This window comes from Vespa mandarinia, chromosome 7 (assembly GCF_050613455.1).
Source record: "Vespa mandarinia isolate Hongniang chromosome 7, ASM5061345v1, whole genome shotgun sequence".
Classification (NCBI taxonomy): Eukaryota; Metazoa; Arthropoda; class Insecta; order Hymenoptera; family Vespidae; genus Vespa; species Vespa mandarinia.
This window is the reverse complement of record NC_140816.1, coordinates 907,996-926,420: the sequence shown is the minus strand read 5'-3', so window position 1 is coordinate 926,420 and position 18,425 is coordinate 907,996. Positions and strand designations below refer to the sequence as shown.

At 30.1% G+C, this 18,425-nt stretch overlaps 3 protein-coding genes across 5 annotated transcripts; 1 reads left to right on the top strand and 2 right to left on the bottom strand.

The window, feature by feature from the left end:
- Positions 1-8,061: 8,061 nt before the first annotated feature.
- On the bottom strand, positions 8,062-10,401 carry Nemp (Nuclear envelope integral membrane protein). Of its 2 annotated transcripts, XM_035863431.2 has the most exons (8): positions 10,169-10,401; positions 9,846-9,955; positions 9,546-9,768; positions 9,302-9,468; positions 9,026-9,241; positions 8,817-8,941; positions 8,277-8,438; positions 8,062-8,179 (listed from the first exon to the last, which is right to left on the bottom strand). In XM_035863431.2, exons 1-8 carry the CDS (start codon positions 10,257-10,259, stop codon positions 8,062-8,064), a joined length of 1,212 nt encoding a protein of 403 aa, XP_035719324.1. In that variant the 5' UTR covers positions 10,260-10,401. The 2 variants fall into 2 exon arrangements, with proteins under 2 accessions (XP_035719324.1, XP_035719325.1); XM_035863432.2 differs by lacking the exons at positions 8,062-8,179; positions 8,277-8,438 and adding an exon at positions 8,571-8,731 and having other exon boundaries at positions 10,169-10,400.
- LOC118440432 (tubulin epsilon chain) lies at positions 10,371-12,743 on the top strand. Of its 2 annotated transcripts, XM_035863430.2 has the most exons (9): positions 10,371-10,609; positions 10,691-10,923; positions 10,995-11,110; positions 11,176-11,364; positions 11,461-11,712; positions 11,787-11,933; positions 11,990-12,139; positions 12,224-12,398; positions 12,494-12,743. In XM_035863430.2, the coding sequence occupies exons 1-9, from the start codon at positions 10,585-10,587 to the stop codon at positions 12,638-12,640; spliced, it is 1,434 nt and encodes a 477-aa protein (XP_035719323.2). In that variant the 5' UTR covers positions 10,371-10,584; the 3' UTR covers positions 12,641-12,743. The 2 variants fall into 2 exon arrangements, with proteins under 2 accessions (XP_035719323.2, XP_085514432.1); XM_085658306.1 differs by lacking the exon at positions 10,371-10,609 and having other exon boundaries at positions 10,829-10,923; positions 11,008-11,110.
- A 19-nt stretch (positions 12,744-12,762) lies between these two features.
- Positions 12,763-13,998, bottom strand: Vps60 (vacuolar protein sorting 60). Its single transcript, XM_035863434.2, has 4 exons — positions 13,804-13,998; positions 13,387-13,704; positions 13,093-13,320; positions 12,763-13,014 (listed from the first exon to the last, which is right to left on the bottom strand). The coding sequence occupies exons 1-4, from the start codon at positions 13,870-13,872 to the stop codon at positions 12,964-12,966; spliced, it is 666 nt and encodes a 221-aa protein (XP_035719327.1). The 5' UTR covers positions 13,873-13,998; the 3' UTR covers positions 12,763-12,963.
- Between the last annotated feature and the right edge of the window lie 4,427 nt (positions 13,999-18,425).

Genomic DNA, 18,425 nt, shown 5'->3' with positions numbered 1-18,425 from the left:
TGTCGAGAACACCGACAAAAAAGGGCTCCTCGTATTCATATCCCTACTGGAAGTGACATTGAGAGGAATTCGAGTCGGTATCACCGACCGAAAAGCCCAGCCATTAAAATATATCTAATAACATGTTCACGAATACGCGTTTGTCTTTCGAAACTGGTACCTTGTTGTTTGTACTTTACGCTATACGGGAGTATAATTAAAATTTTTAATAGGATATAGGGGACCTCTCAAAGCCGGTTATATAAAAAAGGAAAGTATATAGGGTTGATAGACATGACGAATAATTTAAATGTATGTACGTATGAGGGAAGCTTTGTTAGCTCGTATACTGATTGAGGATTCGAATGAAGCGATTTTGCGATTTTAAATTATTTTACCAAATTTTTAATTTGGGTATGCATAATTCCTTTTGGATCACAGACAAATATATAAAATCATATTTTAAATCCATTACTTAATTATCAGTTATATACACAATACTTATCTGTTATAATTGAATTATTTAATGCATTAAAATTAAATATAAATACTATTTATCGCATTACGATTAAATATAGATACTATTGGTTGCATTAAAATTAAATATAGATACTATTAGTCATATTTTAAATCGTTCGATCATTTCAAAAGATAATATTTTGAAATTGATAATCTGTTTATTTTTAAGTATCTATGTCACAAGAAAGAAGATGGTAATCGGACCACACCCGGGAACGTTTCACCGCATCTCAAACTCGTTGAGGTCGAAATCGATTCGCCATTCCTAAAGCGTCCGACACCTTCACCAAGAGATATCCTTGCTTCGACGTTCTCTGGCAAGTTTATTTACCCAATGCGAGCCATCCATTATTTCCACGCTCGATGTCTGAAACAGAACGGGTATCTCTGCTTTTTTCTCCTTCGATCTTCCTTCAAGGATCCTCCCATTCTGTCTTTCCTTTTGTCTTTGCTTCGCTCTCTTTCGTCGGCCCAATCTTCTTCGAACTAGCAAAATCTCTTTCTTAAAGTAGAAAGAAAAGCAAGTGAATAAAAACGGAGTTGGAGAGAATTTCTTCAACGTTTTCTCTGTACACAAAAGGAAATTGGTAGATTTAAATAAATCATTTAAATTGAAAATACATTCAATAGTCGAGCTAGTAGTAAACTGTTTAAGATAATTACAGATTAGGAGTGGAGAAATTGCATTGAAGCATGCACACAATATGCTGTTTTTCAATAATAAATAATTTCACTTGTTAAAAAAATTAAGACATCGTCCCTTTCCTATTATACTAATTGTAACTTTTGTAAAACTTTAGTATTTAATTGCAGTTTTAGAAAAAACATTGATATCTGAGAGGTAGAAGAGAAGATGATGCAGAAGGCAGAAAAAAGAAGGAAGAAAGCGCGAGTGAAACCTGCCGATCATCCGAAAAAGGACAAAGGCCCTTGGCAGCTGGCTGAGATTGCCCAAGTGGTCGTTTTAAAAGCTGCCCGTTATTTCTTGCGCTTACACTCGAAGGGTCGAGCGGTATATCGAAGAACTGGTCGGCAGATGGCACGCGCTAAGGTCCACGATGAAACCCTTCGAATCTGTCCCTCGTGGGGCCTGAGAGGCCCATCGGATTCTTGTTTCTTCATTGGGGGGTCTACATTCTATATTTTTCTCTTCTATCTTCTTTCACACTCAATGACTTTAGGATAGATTGACTCATGTCTCTTTCTGTTCAGATAAGTTAAATAATTTATTATTTGCACAATAGACATGGTTTTCGTTTCGGAAAAATTTTAAAAAGAAAATAAAGAAGAACAGTTTTCTCATTTACAGATATACGTATACCTACTTTCTCAGGTAAACGTCTAAACCATTAACTCATTGACTGTGAAAGTGGATCTTTATAAATTTCAAACGTAATTATAGAGATCCAACAATGTAATACTTACGACCTATTGATCGCAACACGCGAACTGTCCAATTATCCTTACCTAATTAATAAGCATGTATTTTCTTCTTCTTTCCTCTTTTTTTTTTTTTTTCTTTTTGGTTCAATAGCGCCATTCATGCATTTGTGATCATTCATTAATACCCACGCGTTCGACAGGATATAATTTTCGTACAAACGCTCGATAAGAGAAAGGGAGAATCAGCGAGAGTCGTAATCATCCACTTTGGTGTCCGGTAAATCATCATTGACGATTGCCACTCCGGCTAGATTTAACTCGACGATATCATCAAAATAGACTTCCGGTCTGATGTATTCTAGACGATACCCTAACTTCCGGTAGTGCTTGCTCGCCGATCTCCAGGGAGATGTCTGCTTCTTTTCCGCGAGTAACGTAGTGCCTGAGTTACTTCGATAATTCGACCGAAAGATAAGGATCGTCCTATCCATCATAAATCAGTATTTTGTGTGCGTGCATGCGTGCGTTCGTTCGTGTTGAGCGTGAGCAAACGAGCGAACGAAGTTCAGCCAGCAGCTTCAGGCATGTTTTCTTGTCCTAATTCCCGCTTTTCGAAGGATGGGAAAGGGAGCCTGTGGCCACGAAACGGCAAACCGAACGAGCTACGAATACGAAATTAACAGGAACCTCGAGATTAACAGCTGTTACCGAACGTGAGAATTCTTTATTTATTTCTTTTTTTTCTTTCTTTCTTTTTTTATACTCATCGATTCGCTCATTAGGGTCTCGTAAAAACGCGGTAACTTGCAACATCGAACGTGGTCAAATTCTTTTCTTTTTCTCCTTTTCTTGCTTTCTTTTTTTTAATTCTTTTTCTTTATTTAATCAGTCAAATGTCAATTAATTTGTATTACTTCAATTGGCGATACTTTCTTTTCGGTATGCACGTTTAAGCAATATTTTGAAACATTTTTACTGATAAACTTTTGATAATTATCTTATACAAATTTGTTGCGTTTTTTCTCGGCACGTTAAAATTTGTAAGAGTTTTTTTTCTTTGGATTTGATTGAAAGATACGTTATGTATAATATTCTTCGATTTAAAAGAATATAATATTCTTCGTTAAATGAATGATTCGAATTATTCGAGATATGTACATTTGTTATTTAAATTAGATACTCTTTATGCTAGCTCGTTTAATTTTCATTTTTGTGAAAACTGCAGCCCTCGTCATGTTTAATTATGATTTTTATGAAATTCTCTTGCATTCTTAAGACAAACTCGCAACATGGGAATGTAAACAAGGCAAACATTTTCGTCCACTCTCATCTAAAACGTTCCTGTGTGACATCTCGAGAGGCGGATAAAAAAAATAGAAAATCAAGGAGCTAGATCGAGCAGTTACGTGTTAAGTTATATTGCGGTAATTGGAGAAAAAAAGAGAAAGAAATATAAAATGAGAGAGAGAAAGAGAGAGAAAGAGAGAAAATAAGTGAGTGAATGTATTCGCTCGCCCGTATAATTGGATGCACTGTGCCGGTAATCCGTTTGAAACGTGTACTGCGAAGAAAAAACTCAGTTGATTGTGGCGGTGACTCGTGCTGTTATTCTTCTGGTCAGTTAATTTCGTAGTTTCTTCTGTGATCCCATAAAAATAAAAGAAAGAATTTATATCTCCTCGAAAGATCTAATCTTGACGAATTTGTAAATCGTACAGTGGTACGTATTTGCAAAATCCAAAGAATCGTTTGAGAAAATTCTCGAATTTGAATATTCGTCATAATCAACTGTAATTTTTATGGAAATTTTCGAAGTTTCCGTTCAATTGAAATTCTGACGAAACATTCAATCATTCGATACATACTGAATAATATTTTCTAAGAAAAGTTAAAACACCATCATTTTTCAATTTTAATTGTTATTCGCATTTTCAAACTTTATGACAAATAACTAATATTATTAGGTCGTCTTATCGTGGTATTTTTTTCGTGAAAAAAAAAGAAAAGAAAAGAAAGAAAAACAAGAAAAAAAAATCGTAATTCTTTTTCTGCCAAGAGAAATCCAACGTTCAAGAGGTCCACTACTCTCGTGTCGTTTCAACGAGCAGGTGCGCCATGCATCAGGAAAGGCCAGTCTTCTTTCTTGTTGATCTTGGTTCTGCCCTTTGGACCGCCACCGATCCCACCTGCCGATCACGTGGCTTCCACGAAACATTCGGCTAAGAACTCGTGTGATTTACTTTTCGATTGAACGTTATGCATTTTGTTGCACAAGTTGCAAATCGAATTAATTTTGTATGATGGCGAAATTCGAGCATCCATTTAAGGTCACGTTAGCAAGAGTCAAAGGCTACTTCGAATAATTTTTTATAGATACGTATATATCGCGAGATTTTTTTCTTTTTCTCATAATATTTATTTATATTCGAACGAATGATACGCTATGATAAATATACAATATTCTTCAACTCAATCAATTTCAAATTAATATTTTTATTAAATAAAACTCGTAATTATCATATTTTATTTCTAGAAATTTTCAAAAACTTCTAGAAGTGTCTTATATTAAATTAAATAAAAGTTAGAGTTTAAAAAAATGTCCTAGGTAGTAAGAGTATTGCTATTTCAAAGACACGATAGGAAAAAATAAATATTTTTATTTGTTTGCAATCGTTTCTGTTAGTTATAGTAATAGCAGCCTAACATTATCACGGATAAAGATCTATAGCTCTATCGTTCTTTGCAAATATACGTCCGGATACATAGGACGCAGCTGCTTATTGACAATAAAACTTTATTATATTAAATTAAATAAAAGTTAGAGTTTAAAAAATGTCCTAGGTAGTAAGAGTATTGCTATTTCAAAGACACGATAGGAAAAAATAAATATTTTTATTTGTTTGCAATCGTTTCTGTTAGTTATAGTAATAGCAGCCTAACATTATCACGGATAAAGATCTATAGCTCTATCGTTCTTTGCAAATATACGTCCGGATGCATAGGACGCAGCTGCTTATTGACAATAAAACTTTTACTTATAGGATAGTAATCATAGCAGTCTCATATGATTCTAGTCGCGCGTCTTGTAAAATTTGTGTCTGATCGATAATCGAGTAGGTAGACGAAGGGTTACCATTAGACAGGCAGCACATTGCAAAAGATTATGTTCATTCTCGAGAGAAAGAACAGGTGTATTCTACCTTCTCGATAAATATCTCGAAATATGAATCAAAGGTGTTTTTCATGTATAAGCGTATACATATTTACGTATATACATATACACGTAATATACGCGCGCACACGCGTGTATGTGTGTGTGTACATATGTATGTGTGTATACATTTATTTATATTCAAGTCGATAGATGTATTCGTCCCTTTAAAATTCATGCGTAACTTCCGTTTTATATGGAAAGCGTATCGAGGGAAAGGAAAGAATCAAGTTAAGTTACGTGTTACGTTGACGGAATGAAAAAGATTAATGAAATTCGGAAAGTCCATTAAGGGTAATTTATCTTTTTTGAGAAAGTTTACTTCATGCTTATTACGTCAATAACGACATAGTACACTGTACATTGTGAAGCATCGCACGTTAATTTTATTTATTATTTATTTTATTTTGAATTATCTTATTAAAGTTCTGTTGTTCTTTGTTTTATAGTATAAGATCATTATCTATCGTCTATCATCTATTATTCATTATTTTATATAGTACCGCTTAATTAATAATGCTTTTTTTTAAATAACACATTAATCACATGTTCATACTCAATTCTATTATAATTTTCTATCGATTATTATCATCATTTTTCTAATGATGATAGGTTCGTTAATGTTCGAAGAAAAAATCAATATACCACATTATTAGCTATCTCTTTTCAGATTGAAAAGTCTGAGAAGCCAAAAAATACCGTCTCTATCATTTCACGCACGATACGATCGCGTTGCAACGATTTGTAATTGAATATGATAGATCGTTCGATGGACACTAAAAAATCGTATACGTAGGACTCAAACCTTCTTGGCAAGATGTCCGATTGACAACCACCTCTCGATAGTCAGCTTGCCGACTGGTGACAATTTAATGACAATCAAACATGCAAGATATGAGTTGTCTCTTGAATGACTGATCTCGTTTTAATTGTAGGCAATTAACAAGTTTTCCTTTCAAATTCCATTTAAATCATCTACTGTAGTTCATTCTTAATTCTTTACTACCTGTTGCGTGCCCTATAAGAAAAAGCTTTGCTGCTATTTTTGTTCGTTTTTTTCTTTTTTTTCTTTCATAATTTTCCTTCATGAAGAACTTTACGAGTATATTTTTTTTAAAGTTAAAACATTGTATTTTGCTTCTCCTTTTTCTTCTTTTTTAATTTTTTTATTTAATCAAGAAAATGTTAATCTAAGTTCTTTGTTCGATAAATTTACATTCTTATTCGAATTATCAATTTCTTCGTGATAATTTGTCTTAATCCATTAATGTTAAATTATTCTTAATATAATTATATCGTCAATTTAAAAATCAGTGAACAATTTTAAAATTAAAATCTATTGTAAATGGTAATGTTAAAGTTACGGTTTAAAGAAAATCGGAAAAATCGGTGAATACCATCGTAATGGTAGTAATATGGGCTCTTGGATACAGCACATAATAATTCTTGTTCCCGATTTTCTAGAGCCCTCCTGGGCCGGGAGAAAGAGGGAGAACGAAAGAAAGAGAGAGAGAGAGAGAGAGAGAGAGAGAGAGAGAAAGAGAGAGAGAGAAGTAATAACCAGTGTGGAGTGGTCCGTGTGCTCATGAAAACGACTGAGGGTGAAAAAGGAGAAGAGTGAACGAGAGAGAAAGAAAGAGAGGGAGATAAAAAAACTGTAGAAACAAACGAACCGCAGGGTAGCAGCGTACCTAGCTCGTCGTGATGTTTCTACACTTCTGTAGCAAACTCCGTCGCGTGGTCGTCGTATACATCTGAGAAAAGAAAGAAAAAAGAAAAAGAAAAAAGAAATAAAAAGGGAAATGAGACTCCGAATGATTACTGACCCACATCCTAGTCTTCACGACAAAGCGTTTCCTCTGTTCCGTTTTTCTTCCAACAGCTTGCTATTTGGATAGACAGCATAGGACGAAGAGGAACGTTAAAAATCTCGACTCCCTGGGGAATCCAGCTAGGCTTTCTCACGACGTTTTCGTTGTCGACGGCATACGATGGTAAACAATGCTTCCATACCGCTTCGAGGGAAGTCTCGTTATGATTCCAAATCGTGGAGAAAAATATTTCGATGCTTGGACGTAGTAGTTCGTTCAAAAGTTTGCCAACAAACGATATCTCTCTTTGTCTATCGTGCATTGTTTCAGTCGGGTCATTTGAATCGATCATACACGATAGTGAATGGAATAAATATTTTTATTGTTCGTCTCATTAAGAAAATGTTTTTTCTTTTTTTCTAATCTTTTTTTTGTTTGTTTATTCTTTTTTTTTTTTTTTTTTTTTTTTTTTTTTTTTTTTTTTTTACAAAATTATACTCTCATCCTGTCGTGGTAACGACTAAACAAATAACGCAACAATTTCATAGTACAGATTAGAAAAGACAAATATGAATATTCATATGCGAATCTTTATAAATCACTATGTGTAGTGCATTTAAGGAGCATAATATCATTGAGGTTCTAATTCGTAGACTCATATTGTTCGACATGTAAATGCACCTGAGAACAATAGAGAATTTCTAGTGAAATGAAATTTCATTCAATTATGATCTCTTCATAAATGCAGTACTTCAGCTGGAAATTCTGAAGTGCATAATTGTAGAAGAACATACAATACGTTTTTTAAAATTGGATGAATAATTTTTAAATGAGTAAATTAAAGGTATGAATAATAACTTAATATTATCTATTCGTTTTTTCTGTCTAGCTCGTCTCGAACGCTTATTTTTTTATTTATATAAACGTTCTGTCGTTGTGACAAAATCAGTCTCATTTCGTACTTGCTTCAACCACGTGATTGTATTCTTCTTTTATATATATATATATATATATATATATATATATATATATATATATATATATATATATATTTTACATTATATTATATATTATATGTATTATATTTATATATATATATATATTATATATATTTTATACATATATATATATATACATATATATAAAGAAAAGACTATGTCAAAAATCATCATCGTCTGTATATTCGTACTCTTCGACGATTCTTGTAATTTCCGCATCATGTTCTTTTATTTCTTCGTCAGACAAATGTGAATCTCCTTCGATAAATTTTGCGAATCTGTAACGTAATATATTTATTTATATGTTGCATTTACAAAAACAAATAATTCGTTATCATTTATAAGTTTTATAAACAATTATAAAATATATTAAACCTTATGGGATCCTTTAATTTTAAAACTGTTTTCCAAGGATTACATTCAGGACTAGAACAGTATTGTTGTAAATCTTTTAAAGCCTTTTTAGTCTCTTGTATACCCTCTTTACGATATTCATTATCTGTTAATAATTTTCTCCTTTCAGGAAACATTTTTTTCCTAATATAAGATATAAGAATATATTCTTATATTTATAAATATAATTGATAAATGATTGAAAAATAACTGATAATTTGTAACAAATCTTTATTAAAATAATACAAAATCATAATAAAATATAGTGCAATATGATTATATGATTATATATCTTTAATGTATTATTCGTATTAAGAATAAATATAGAAGTTAAAAACAATTGGTATGCTCCAAAAGTAAAAACAAATGCGAATAGAAATTTTAAAGGCAGTCAATGCCGATATTTTGGATATTTTCTGGAAGCCTTATTTCTATGACTACAAAATTTTATTATTTAAAAATAGTTAATAAATCTAATTAATAAAATTTAAAATATTAAATGTATTTATATAATAAGCTTACCAGTATTGTTTTCCTTTGTATATGGTAGCAATTGGAAAATTATTCAAAAGAATGATTACTACGCAGTTTAAAAATGTTGCTTCGTAGAAATAACTGCTATAATAAATTAATAGTAAACCTAAACCCTACACATAAAAGTGATATAAGATACGAAATATTAACTAACATAAAACTTTTTAATTTACTAGTCTTTTATATGAATACTGAACCTGTAAGAACCATTGTATAATCTGTTTTGTTCTCTTATTAGTAACTGGACCAAAACGATAACAAATAAGAAAACTGATTAGTGAAGTTATTAGAATATACCACATAACATATTCTATGTACTGTGATACTATCAATTGTGCGTTTTCCCATAATATTTGACCAAGGTAAAAAGACATTGACCAACCAGTAGCAACCATTAAGTACATAAATTTTCCCTGATAAATAAGATTAATATTAATATGAAATATACTTAGAAAATATTTTTTTATACTTACACGTGGAAATAATTTACTAGTAAAATATATTAAAACTAAAAGAGAAGCTGTAACTCCAAGACTAATGCCACATAAATAGTAGAATAAAGGATTATGACTCAGTTTTCTAGCTGACCAAAATAATATAACTCCTACCATAGCCATTAGTACTTCCTCAATATCTACACCTAATAGAGACAACCCAAATGATGAATAAATATCCTTTAACACATTTATATTATATACTTATAAATTTCAAACTTACGTGCTTGAGTCATACTAATAGTATATCGTAATCCATCATATTCATAAATATAAACACCAATACAAGTAGTTTCAAATGGATTAATTTTAAGTAATTTGTGTTTTTTTGTACCAAAAAAGTTAAACTTCCAAAATCGCTGATTATTTTCATGTTTTTCAAAAACTTCTTGAGGTGTTTTGCCATCATATAAATCATATGTGTCCAGGTTAATATCTAAATTCATCTGTAATGCATTACTTCTTATAATTTTATTATGTAATATTGAAAGATTTGTTTCATAACTTATAAATTTGGTTTTACCGTTATTGTTTTCCACATATTTATTACATATTTTGACTTTGCTCTATGACAGAATACTTGCAATCCTGGTTTATCATTTACAATGACTTTTCCCGGTTCTATGTAGTGAACTAGACAAATAAATAAATTGTAATATTAGAAAATTATTATCAGTACATATTGTAATTAGGATTACTAATTTATTTTATATTAAAATATATATATATATACATATATATATATATAAAAGTAATAAAAATTATAAATAACAATATATTCTATTACTTTCTTAAATAACATTAATTATCAAAAGTATAATATGATATAGGTTATATAAAACTCACTTGCATCTGTAGGAACAGCACATCTTGCAGAGAAATTCTGCAAATTTATCAAAAAAAAAATGATTTTTAATATACTGATTATTGTTTTCATTTTTATATATGTTCTTATATATATATACACATCGATCGGTTATTTTTTAATAAAATATAAACCGCTCTCTTAAAAACTTATGGCACTCTGAATTGTGCAGTAGAAGATTTGAAATTCGAGCTGGCGCTGATGAATAAGACTCGAGAAATTGCAAGAAACGATGTCGAGAATAAGAGAAAAATCGATTATTAACCATCTCACACTTTATATAATCAAAATTGGCGCGAACGTATCATAAATTGCAAACAATTATTGAAACATTACAAATAACGCATAAGGTGCAGTATTCTATTAAAATAAAATTGTTGAATTTCAGAAATGTAAAATGAGTCAGTTTATAACAATACAAGGTAAAAGTAATTTAATTATTTTCGATTATATGAGAGTTTTAAGATAATTTTGGATTTTATTATATTAATTATTTATTTTAGTTGGTCAATGCGGCAATCAAATAGGGTCTGCTTTTTGGCCTTTAGCTTTACACGAATATGGTATACAAATTAAAAATAGATTCGTCAATCTTCTTAAGATACAACGAAATCATATTAAGAATATAGACGCATTATGGGATGGATTTTACAGTTTTTTTCATGTACCTGGAGATACAGATAATTTATGCTTCAAAACAATAGCAGAATTGAATGCAGCAAAAGTTAAAGCTAGGGTGCTGTATTATATTTTTTAAAATTTCAGAAATATTCATAATAATAAAATAACATTAAGTTATCTTTGAAGGCCATTCTAATAGATATGGAAGATAGTGTTGTAGGGCGATTTCAACAAGGACCATTGCGTGAATTATTTAATAGAACTTGTACGGTGACAAATTATCCTGGTTCTGCAAATAATTGGTAAGGTAGAATTGGTAAATGAAAAATAAACATTAATATAAAATAATGATTATGATTGTTTAAAGGGCCATGGGATATTATACTCATGGTACAGAATATCATGACCGAATCGAAGAAGTAATAAGGCAGTCTGTTGAATTGTGTGATTATCTAGGTGGATTTTTACTTTTGCATTCTGTTGCTGGTGGAACTGGTTCTGGTTTAGGAACAGCAACTTTGAAAATGTTAAGCGACAGTTATCCTCATGTAGATAGGTATATAGTATTAGTAATATTAGATTAAATATATTATTGATCATAGAAAAAATAATATTCCTTTGGTAGTTAATAAAAACATTTTTTGTTTTACAGATTAGTGTCTTGCATATATCCTGCAGGCATGGAAGATGTTATTACAGGTCCATACAATACATTGTTAGCGACAAGAGAGTTGATAGAACATGCTACTTGTGTATTTCCAGCTGAAAATAATGCACTTTTAAAAATATGTGAAACTCAAATAAGGAATAATGATAATATAGATCAGGCTAATTTTAATGCTTTGTGTTTACCATTTCAGGATATGAATAGTATTATCGTTAATATGCTTCTTCATTTGACTAGGTAATAAATTTTTCTTATTATATGAATTTTAAAAAAGAATAATGATTATAGGTTATAAATTAATTTATTTACAGTGGCTCCAGATTTCCTGGAAATTTAAATATAGACATCAGTGATTTAGCTACAAGTCTTGTTCCATATAAAAAGATGCATTATATATTTAGTAGTGTTAGACCAATAGCTTTGACAGCACCTAAATTTTTTGCTACAGATGCTTCAAAGTAAGTAAATTTTTAAGCATCATTATACAAGTGTATCATGATTAAAAATATTGAAGGCTTCAAGATATGCTGTTTACTAATGCATTGTCTCGGAATAACCAGTTGACTAAAGTACATCCACTACAGTCAGACTCTGTTGTTTTGAGTTCCGCATATATTGGAAGAGGACAATTTTCTATAACTGGCATGAAACGAAATATTGAAAGGTATAATTTTGTTAGCATATAACATTATATATAAATATGTTAATAGGTAATAAAATATTATATAATGTGCATTATTATTTGTAGATTTCAAAGTAAAGCTAAATTTACACCATGGAGTAAGAATTCAATAAAAATAGGTTTATGTTCAGTACCTCCACCTGGACATACAACATCTCTGTTGTGCTTGCTTAATACCTCAGCTATTTCTTGTATGTTTACAAATTTAATCGACCAGTTTACAAAATTATATCGTCGAAAGGTAATAATGATAATAAAATATTTAGTATAATTATTTTCCAACTTTGCAAATGAAGTTGAAAGAACAAAAATTGCTAATCATGCTTATTATTTTAGGCACATGTTCACCACTATTCCCAAGTTTCTGGATTTGAAAATTCACAATTTTTAGATAGCAAAGAAATTATCTTTAATTTATGTGAACATTACATGGAGCTTCAAAATCAAAAACAAAGGCATATTTCACGATTGCAAACACTTTAAGAATTGTATGTGTGGAAACATTAGAATAACAAGGAATTGTATTGTAATTGTAAGTGATTTATTAATTTAATCAAATAGTTTAACATAAAATAATTTCAATAAAAATAGTGTATTTTTTGTAATAATAAAATTATAATAATTGTATAAAGTAAAAATCATTTTTTTTTATATAAGAATGTTCTAATTAATTGTTTGTAGTTTCTTTTATCCCTTTAAGGATATTGCAAAAGCATATTTATATTATATAAGCTACTTGTCTTTGGAGACCATAATCAACATTAACGTATCACTTATTTATGCGTTAAACTTAACATATTAATGAATTAACTAGCTGGAATTTGGGGTAATCCAAATTCATCCACCAACACACCATCCTAAAAACAAATTAGATGAATAAATATATGTATAATAATATAAGTATTAAATAAATATATATTTGTATAAATAATTACCTTGTTCCTAACAGAACTAGAACCTGGCTCCTTATCAGGAGCATTAGGTGCTTTGATCGCATCATCTAAGTAAGATGTATCCTCATCTAAAGCAATCTCATCACCAAGAGCATCTAATTCAGCGGCAAGTTCATCTTCATCAATATCTGGCATTCCATAGCTACGACCCATTGCTTCTTGCACTTCATCAGCTTGTTCCAACATATCGGCCAAATTATCTTGTAAATCCTGCATAAGAGATACACAATTGACACTTCAGTTTTTTATCTTTATATGTATATAAAAATAACATACCTCGATGTCATCTATATTTATATTTTTAAATTCTCTTTGCATTTGTTTAACGCCATCCTTCATTGCAACCACTGTTGCTTGAGTATCTTTTAATGTTTGTGTAGCATAATTTGCTTGTTCCATATTGAATGCTTGTTGGCGTAAGTTATCTACTTGTGCTTCATACATTTTCCTCTGTTTAAGAACACGCATGGCTTTAGCTTTGACAGCATTCTTTGCTGGGCCTTCTCTCATTTTGACCATTTGATCTTTGTATTTTTTTAGTTCGGCATCTAAACGTGCAATTTTCTTTTCAGCTGAATCTGCTCTACTGTCCACCTAAATGAAAATCATTAATAATATATAAAAATAACACATAAAAATCACAAAATAAATACTGTTATCAATCTGTTTTTTTATTAAGTTAAAAACACTTACACCAGCAATACAATCGGTAATGCTTGGAGATGGCTCTTTTGGTTTTGCACGTCCGAAAAGCCTATTCATTTTTTATTATAACCAATCAAGTGCAAAAAAACTGATTTTGATCTTACGTACTCTTACGTACTCTTAGATTTATAGAACGTCAAAACGTATGACTCAAGGAGTAAGTATAAAATCGTCGATTAAGTGATGAGGGCAGCACTGTGCAATTACATAGTGCGCATGCGGTTAGTTAATAAAATTGAAGAATTTGAAGTGGTCCATCAAAAAGACATATTTTTTAATTTTTGTAATCTTATTAAACAAAAGTAAAATGCACTTGATTCTTAAAAAGATTGGTATTTTAAAAATAATAGAATACTAGTGATAATATTTAAATTGGTGATATTTATTTCTATTAATTCATATATAATTTGTAATAAACAAATCTGATTAATTAAGTAATGATTAATTAAGTAATGAACATTTTGAATATTACGAAATATTATCTATTTTAATAATATACAACTGTAACAATGGATATAATGAAAATCTCATTTGATACTTTTCTTTCATTTCTTTCGTATTTTTCCATTGGAAGTGTTTAAGTTGTAAGAATGAAATTATTCCTTTTTATATTCTTAACTTCTTCAAGTTTTCGTATGAATAAGATAGGGAGATTTTTAAGGAATAAAAAGATAATAAATTCGAACTTATTAATGCAGATATTAAACTTTATTTTTACATCTTTTGACTTATCACGTTTAATTATAAATAAGATAACAATAAATAAATTACAATTACTCTCATAAATATTCGGAGAACATAGTCATTGGAAAATTATCACTTCATATACTTATTTATCATGTCTTTACTGAATTTATTTTGTTGTAATATGTTAATATACTTTGTAATATGTTTATATACTTTATTTTTTATTGTTTTGTTCATATTAAATTTTAATCAAAATTAAACATAAATTTGAGGTCTCCAAAATGTTTGGTCACTTAACAATTCATAACTATTTAATTCTTCTTTTTATAAATTAAGGACCAGTTGAATATCTCGTTTGTTAGGAGCAATAAGAAAAAAAATATTTATTAAAAAAAGTTTCATGATTTCATGTATTAGATATTTTAAGAGTAGGAAATAAAATATCCTACACTTCTGAGTTAATTAACTGAACTGTTAATCTTACACTTAACATCTGAAATATTACAAAATATACAAAGAAATATGATTACAAGATATCAATTATGCATACAAAATAATAGTGTAAATATTGATTGAATATTTATTGAATCAAAAAAAGTATTATTTTTTATTTGTTATTATAAATTAATTTTGAAGTTTTTGTTTTTAATTAACAATCTTTGTAAAGTAATAATTAAACTTATTATAAAATTATATTGTATGCTCTTCATTATTTCATGGTCTCTTAAGATTTCGAAAAATAATAAATATTTATTGTTTACTTAGTTTTTCTTTGTGCCATTTTCTAATAATTCTGACTGAAAAAAATTTGATTATAATTTACAGAGTAATAATTATAAGGAAACAATATGAAGCGCTCTTTAAACATAAAAATACATTCGTTTTAATATACATTTATCATAATCCTCTGTTTAGTGTTCATTCCTTTGTCACGTTGTTTTTTAGGAGATTGAGAACAAAGGTTTGAAAATTTTGCAATTATAAGTTTAAAAAATCTCATTTGAATTGTAGGAATTTAAATAGTTGAAAATTTACATTAAAAGAAAGTTATTAAAAATAATAAACTTTTAAAATAACATTTACCAGAATATTGAAAAGTTGACTGACCTAACATATGCTCACCAACAGATTATGCGAAAAGGAATGAACAAAAATAACGACTCGTCGCCAAACTTATGACGCGTACTAACTTCACTTCAAACTTATTCATACGTTTCAAGTGGCTATTTCACTGAGATCGTATTATTTGATATTACAATGCAAATAGTTTTAACGTTAGAAAATTGAGAATTAAAACTTGGGACAAAGTTTAATCGTATTATTTATCAATAAAACAGAATTTAATAATTAATTCTATAAAAATTTTACGACGGTATGTTGTAATTTGAATTCTGGATTTTTGACACAGCAGAATATTAAAAATTTCTTATAAGATAATTTTTGAAAACAAATAAATTATTCTTTGACAGTTTTTTCATTATTTATCTATGTACTTACAATTATTATTTTCCTTTGTATTGAGAATATAATTTAATTTAATGTTAATTAAAATATAAGAAAATAAGAGCTGTAAAAAATTTCTATTTTTGTAGAATCACTCCTATACAGTATATTCGCTTTAAATGTATATACGTGATTATTTTCCTGAAACGATTAAAACTGCAAAAAAATATTTCGGACGAATGTTATGTGATGTCAAGGGATAACATTGTAATTATAATTATTTGACTTTGGAGAGCTTAGTGATGATCATGTTTAAATTTTTAGCATTATACCGCGATGTACATCGCGGGAAGTAAGTACTTAAATTATAGCTCATTCAGACTTTGTGTGCTTTTAGGACACAAAAAAAAACAATTGAATTGAGTCATTTCAATGGAAAATGTGTAAATGTATTCTTAACAATGACACGTAGACGACGCTCATAATATAAAGCTTAATAACTCAACAATGGCTTATGCAAAACACATGTGTAGGTAGTGTTTTAAAAACGGTTTGGTGTCAGTTAAAAGAATATAGGATTTAATTTAAAAATTTAAACGTGATTTTCACAAGACTCTCCAAGGTCATCGTAAAGTCAAATAATTATCACTATGATGTGTTTACCTTGACACAATACAATACATTCATCTGATATATTCGTTTTCATTTTTAATACTTACAATTAGAGAAATAATTGTGTATATACATTTCAATCGAATATATTACTGTATGTACCAAAATGAGCGACGAAATGAACTGCCAATCAATCCAATTACAAAGTTGATGGTAACATGGCCATCTTAACTTTTTGAATTATTGTTTCTACGTTTACTCGATACTCGTTAATTTCGTAATTAATTTTGTAATCGTTAGTCGGTAAGATAGAAAATTACAATTTAATGGTAAGATACGCATACGTTCAACGTACGTTTAGTTACGATTCTTTACAATAGTGGCGTTGCATTCTTCTTTTTGATGGTAATGTAGTTTATTGTGCTGAGATAGTAACCTGTCAATAGAACCGACGAAATTTTTTCTTTTCCCGTAAATTTGTATCTATTATAATGATAAAAAACATTCTTATTCTAATTCGTTGTTTACTTAACGTTACAGTAGGATCAATATAAATAAATGCAAAAAAGAAAAATATAATGTAATGTATGAACACGTAAGACATTTTAAGACGTTTATCTTGAAGTTATACAATTATATATATTTATCAGCTTGTGTCGTTCGATAACAGTGTGTTTTTTTCTTCAGCACAACGAAAAAAGAAAGTAAGAAGATATATCCTATCGTTAAAGTTCAAAGAACTTTGACAGTTTGAAATGTTAAGAAAATTTATTTTTTATCATGATTCCTCCAAAATAATTTTCAAGAGAATTACGTGCTTAACTGATCGAGTTAATTCGTAAAATCTAAGTAGCAATTTCTATATTTTCCAACATTGTCCTCGAATCGTTCCGCTTTTCGAGCAGAACGATTGCATCATTCTTGTCTGTTTACTCCACTGTCAGGCTACCGTTACGTTTGCGCACATGTACGCAAGGCAGCAAGCATCGTCGATATCTTATCAGCGTGACTCTTTTACGACAGGTGTACGAAGTACATATATATATTTATATGTACATATACACATATATAAATATACATATACACGTACGTACATGTAAATTCGTACGTACTGAATTCTAAGTTCAATTACGTATGACTAGGAATTCTGATCGTTTCTATTAAAACAATAATCATCGTTCTTGAAAATAAAAAAAAGTATTTAAACATAGAAATATTCCATATCTTGTAAAACATTCATTCTTAATTTTTTGTGATCGAGGAAAAAGAAGAAGAAGAAGACTCGTCTACGGTCCTGTGAACTTTCGTAGAGCTTGTAGATTCGAAAGGTGCGACGTTGATGGCAAGAAGACATGAAGGAAGTGTGGGCGGAGGTAAATGCGAACACAAAGAGAGAGGGAGAGAGAGAGAGAGAGGGAGAGAGAGAGAGGGAGAGAGAGAGAGGGAGAGAGAGAGAGAGAAAGAGAGAGAGGGAGAGGGAGAGAGAGATAGGGAGAAGGAGAGATAAAGAGGAAGAGGACAACTAGCACGAGGTAGCATAAAGAAGATAGAGATAACTACATCGGTGCTTTTGGTAGAGGCGATGGTGGGCCAACGTGATTCAAGGCGCGTGCGTGGACAACGTCGGCGCGCGACGCATCAACGTGTTAGAGAAAGACAGAAGAAGTACCACCATCAACGCTACCACCAGCAGCACCCCACCTCTGTCACTATCACCTAGACTGAACTAGCAAGCAGCCAGGCAGGAGGCAAGGAAGCAGACTGGCTGGCAGGCAGGCAGGCTGGCAGGCTGCAGGCAGACAAACAGATAGGCAACTAGCTAGTTATCGTACTAGCGAGTAACAGTACAATTTATCAAAAATACAAGA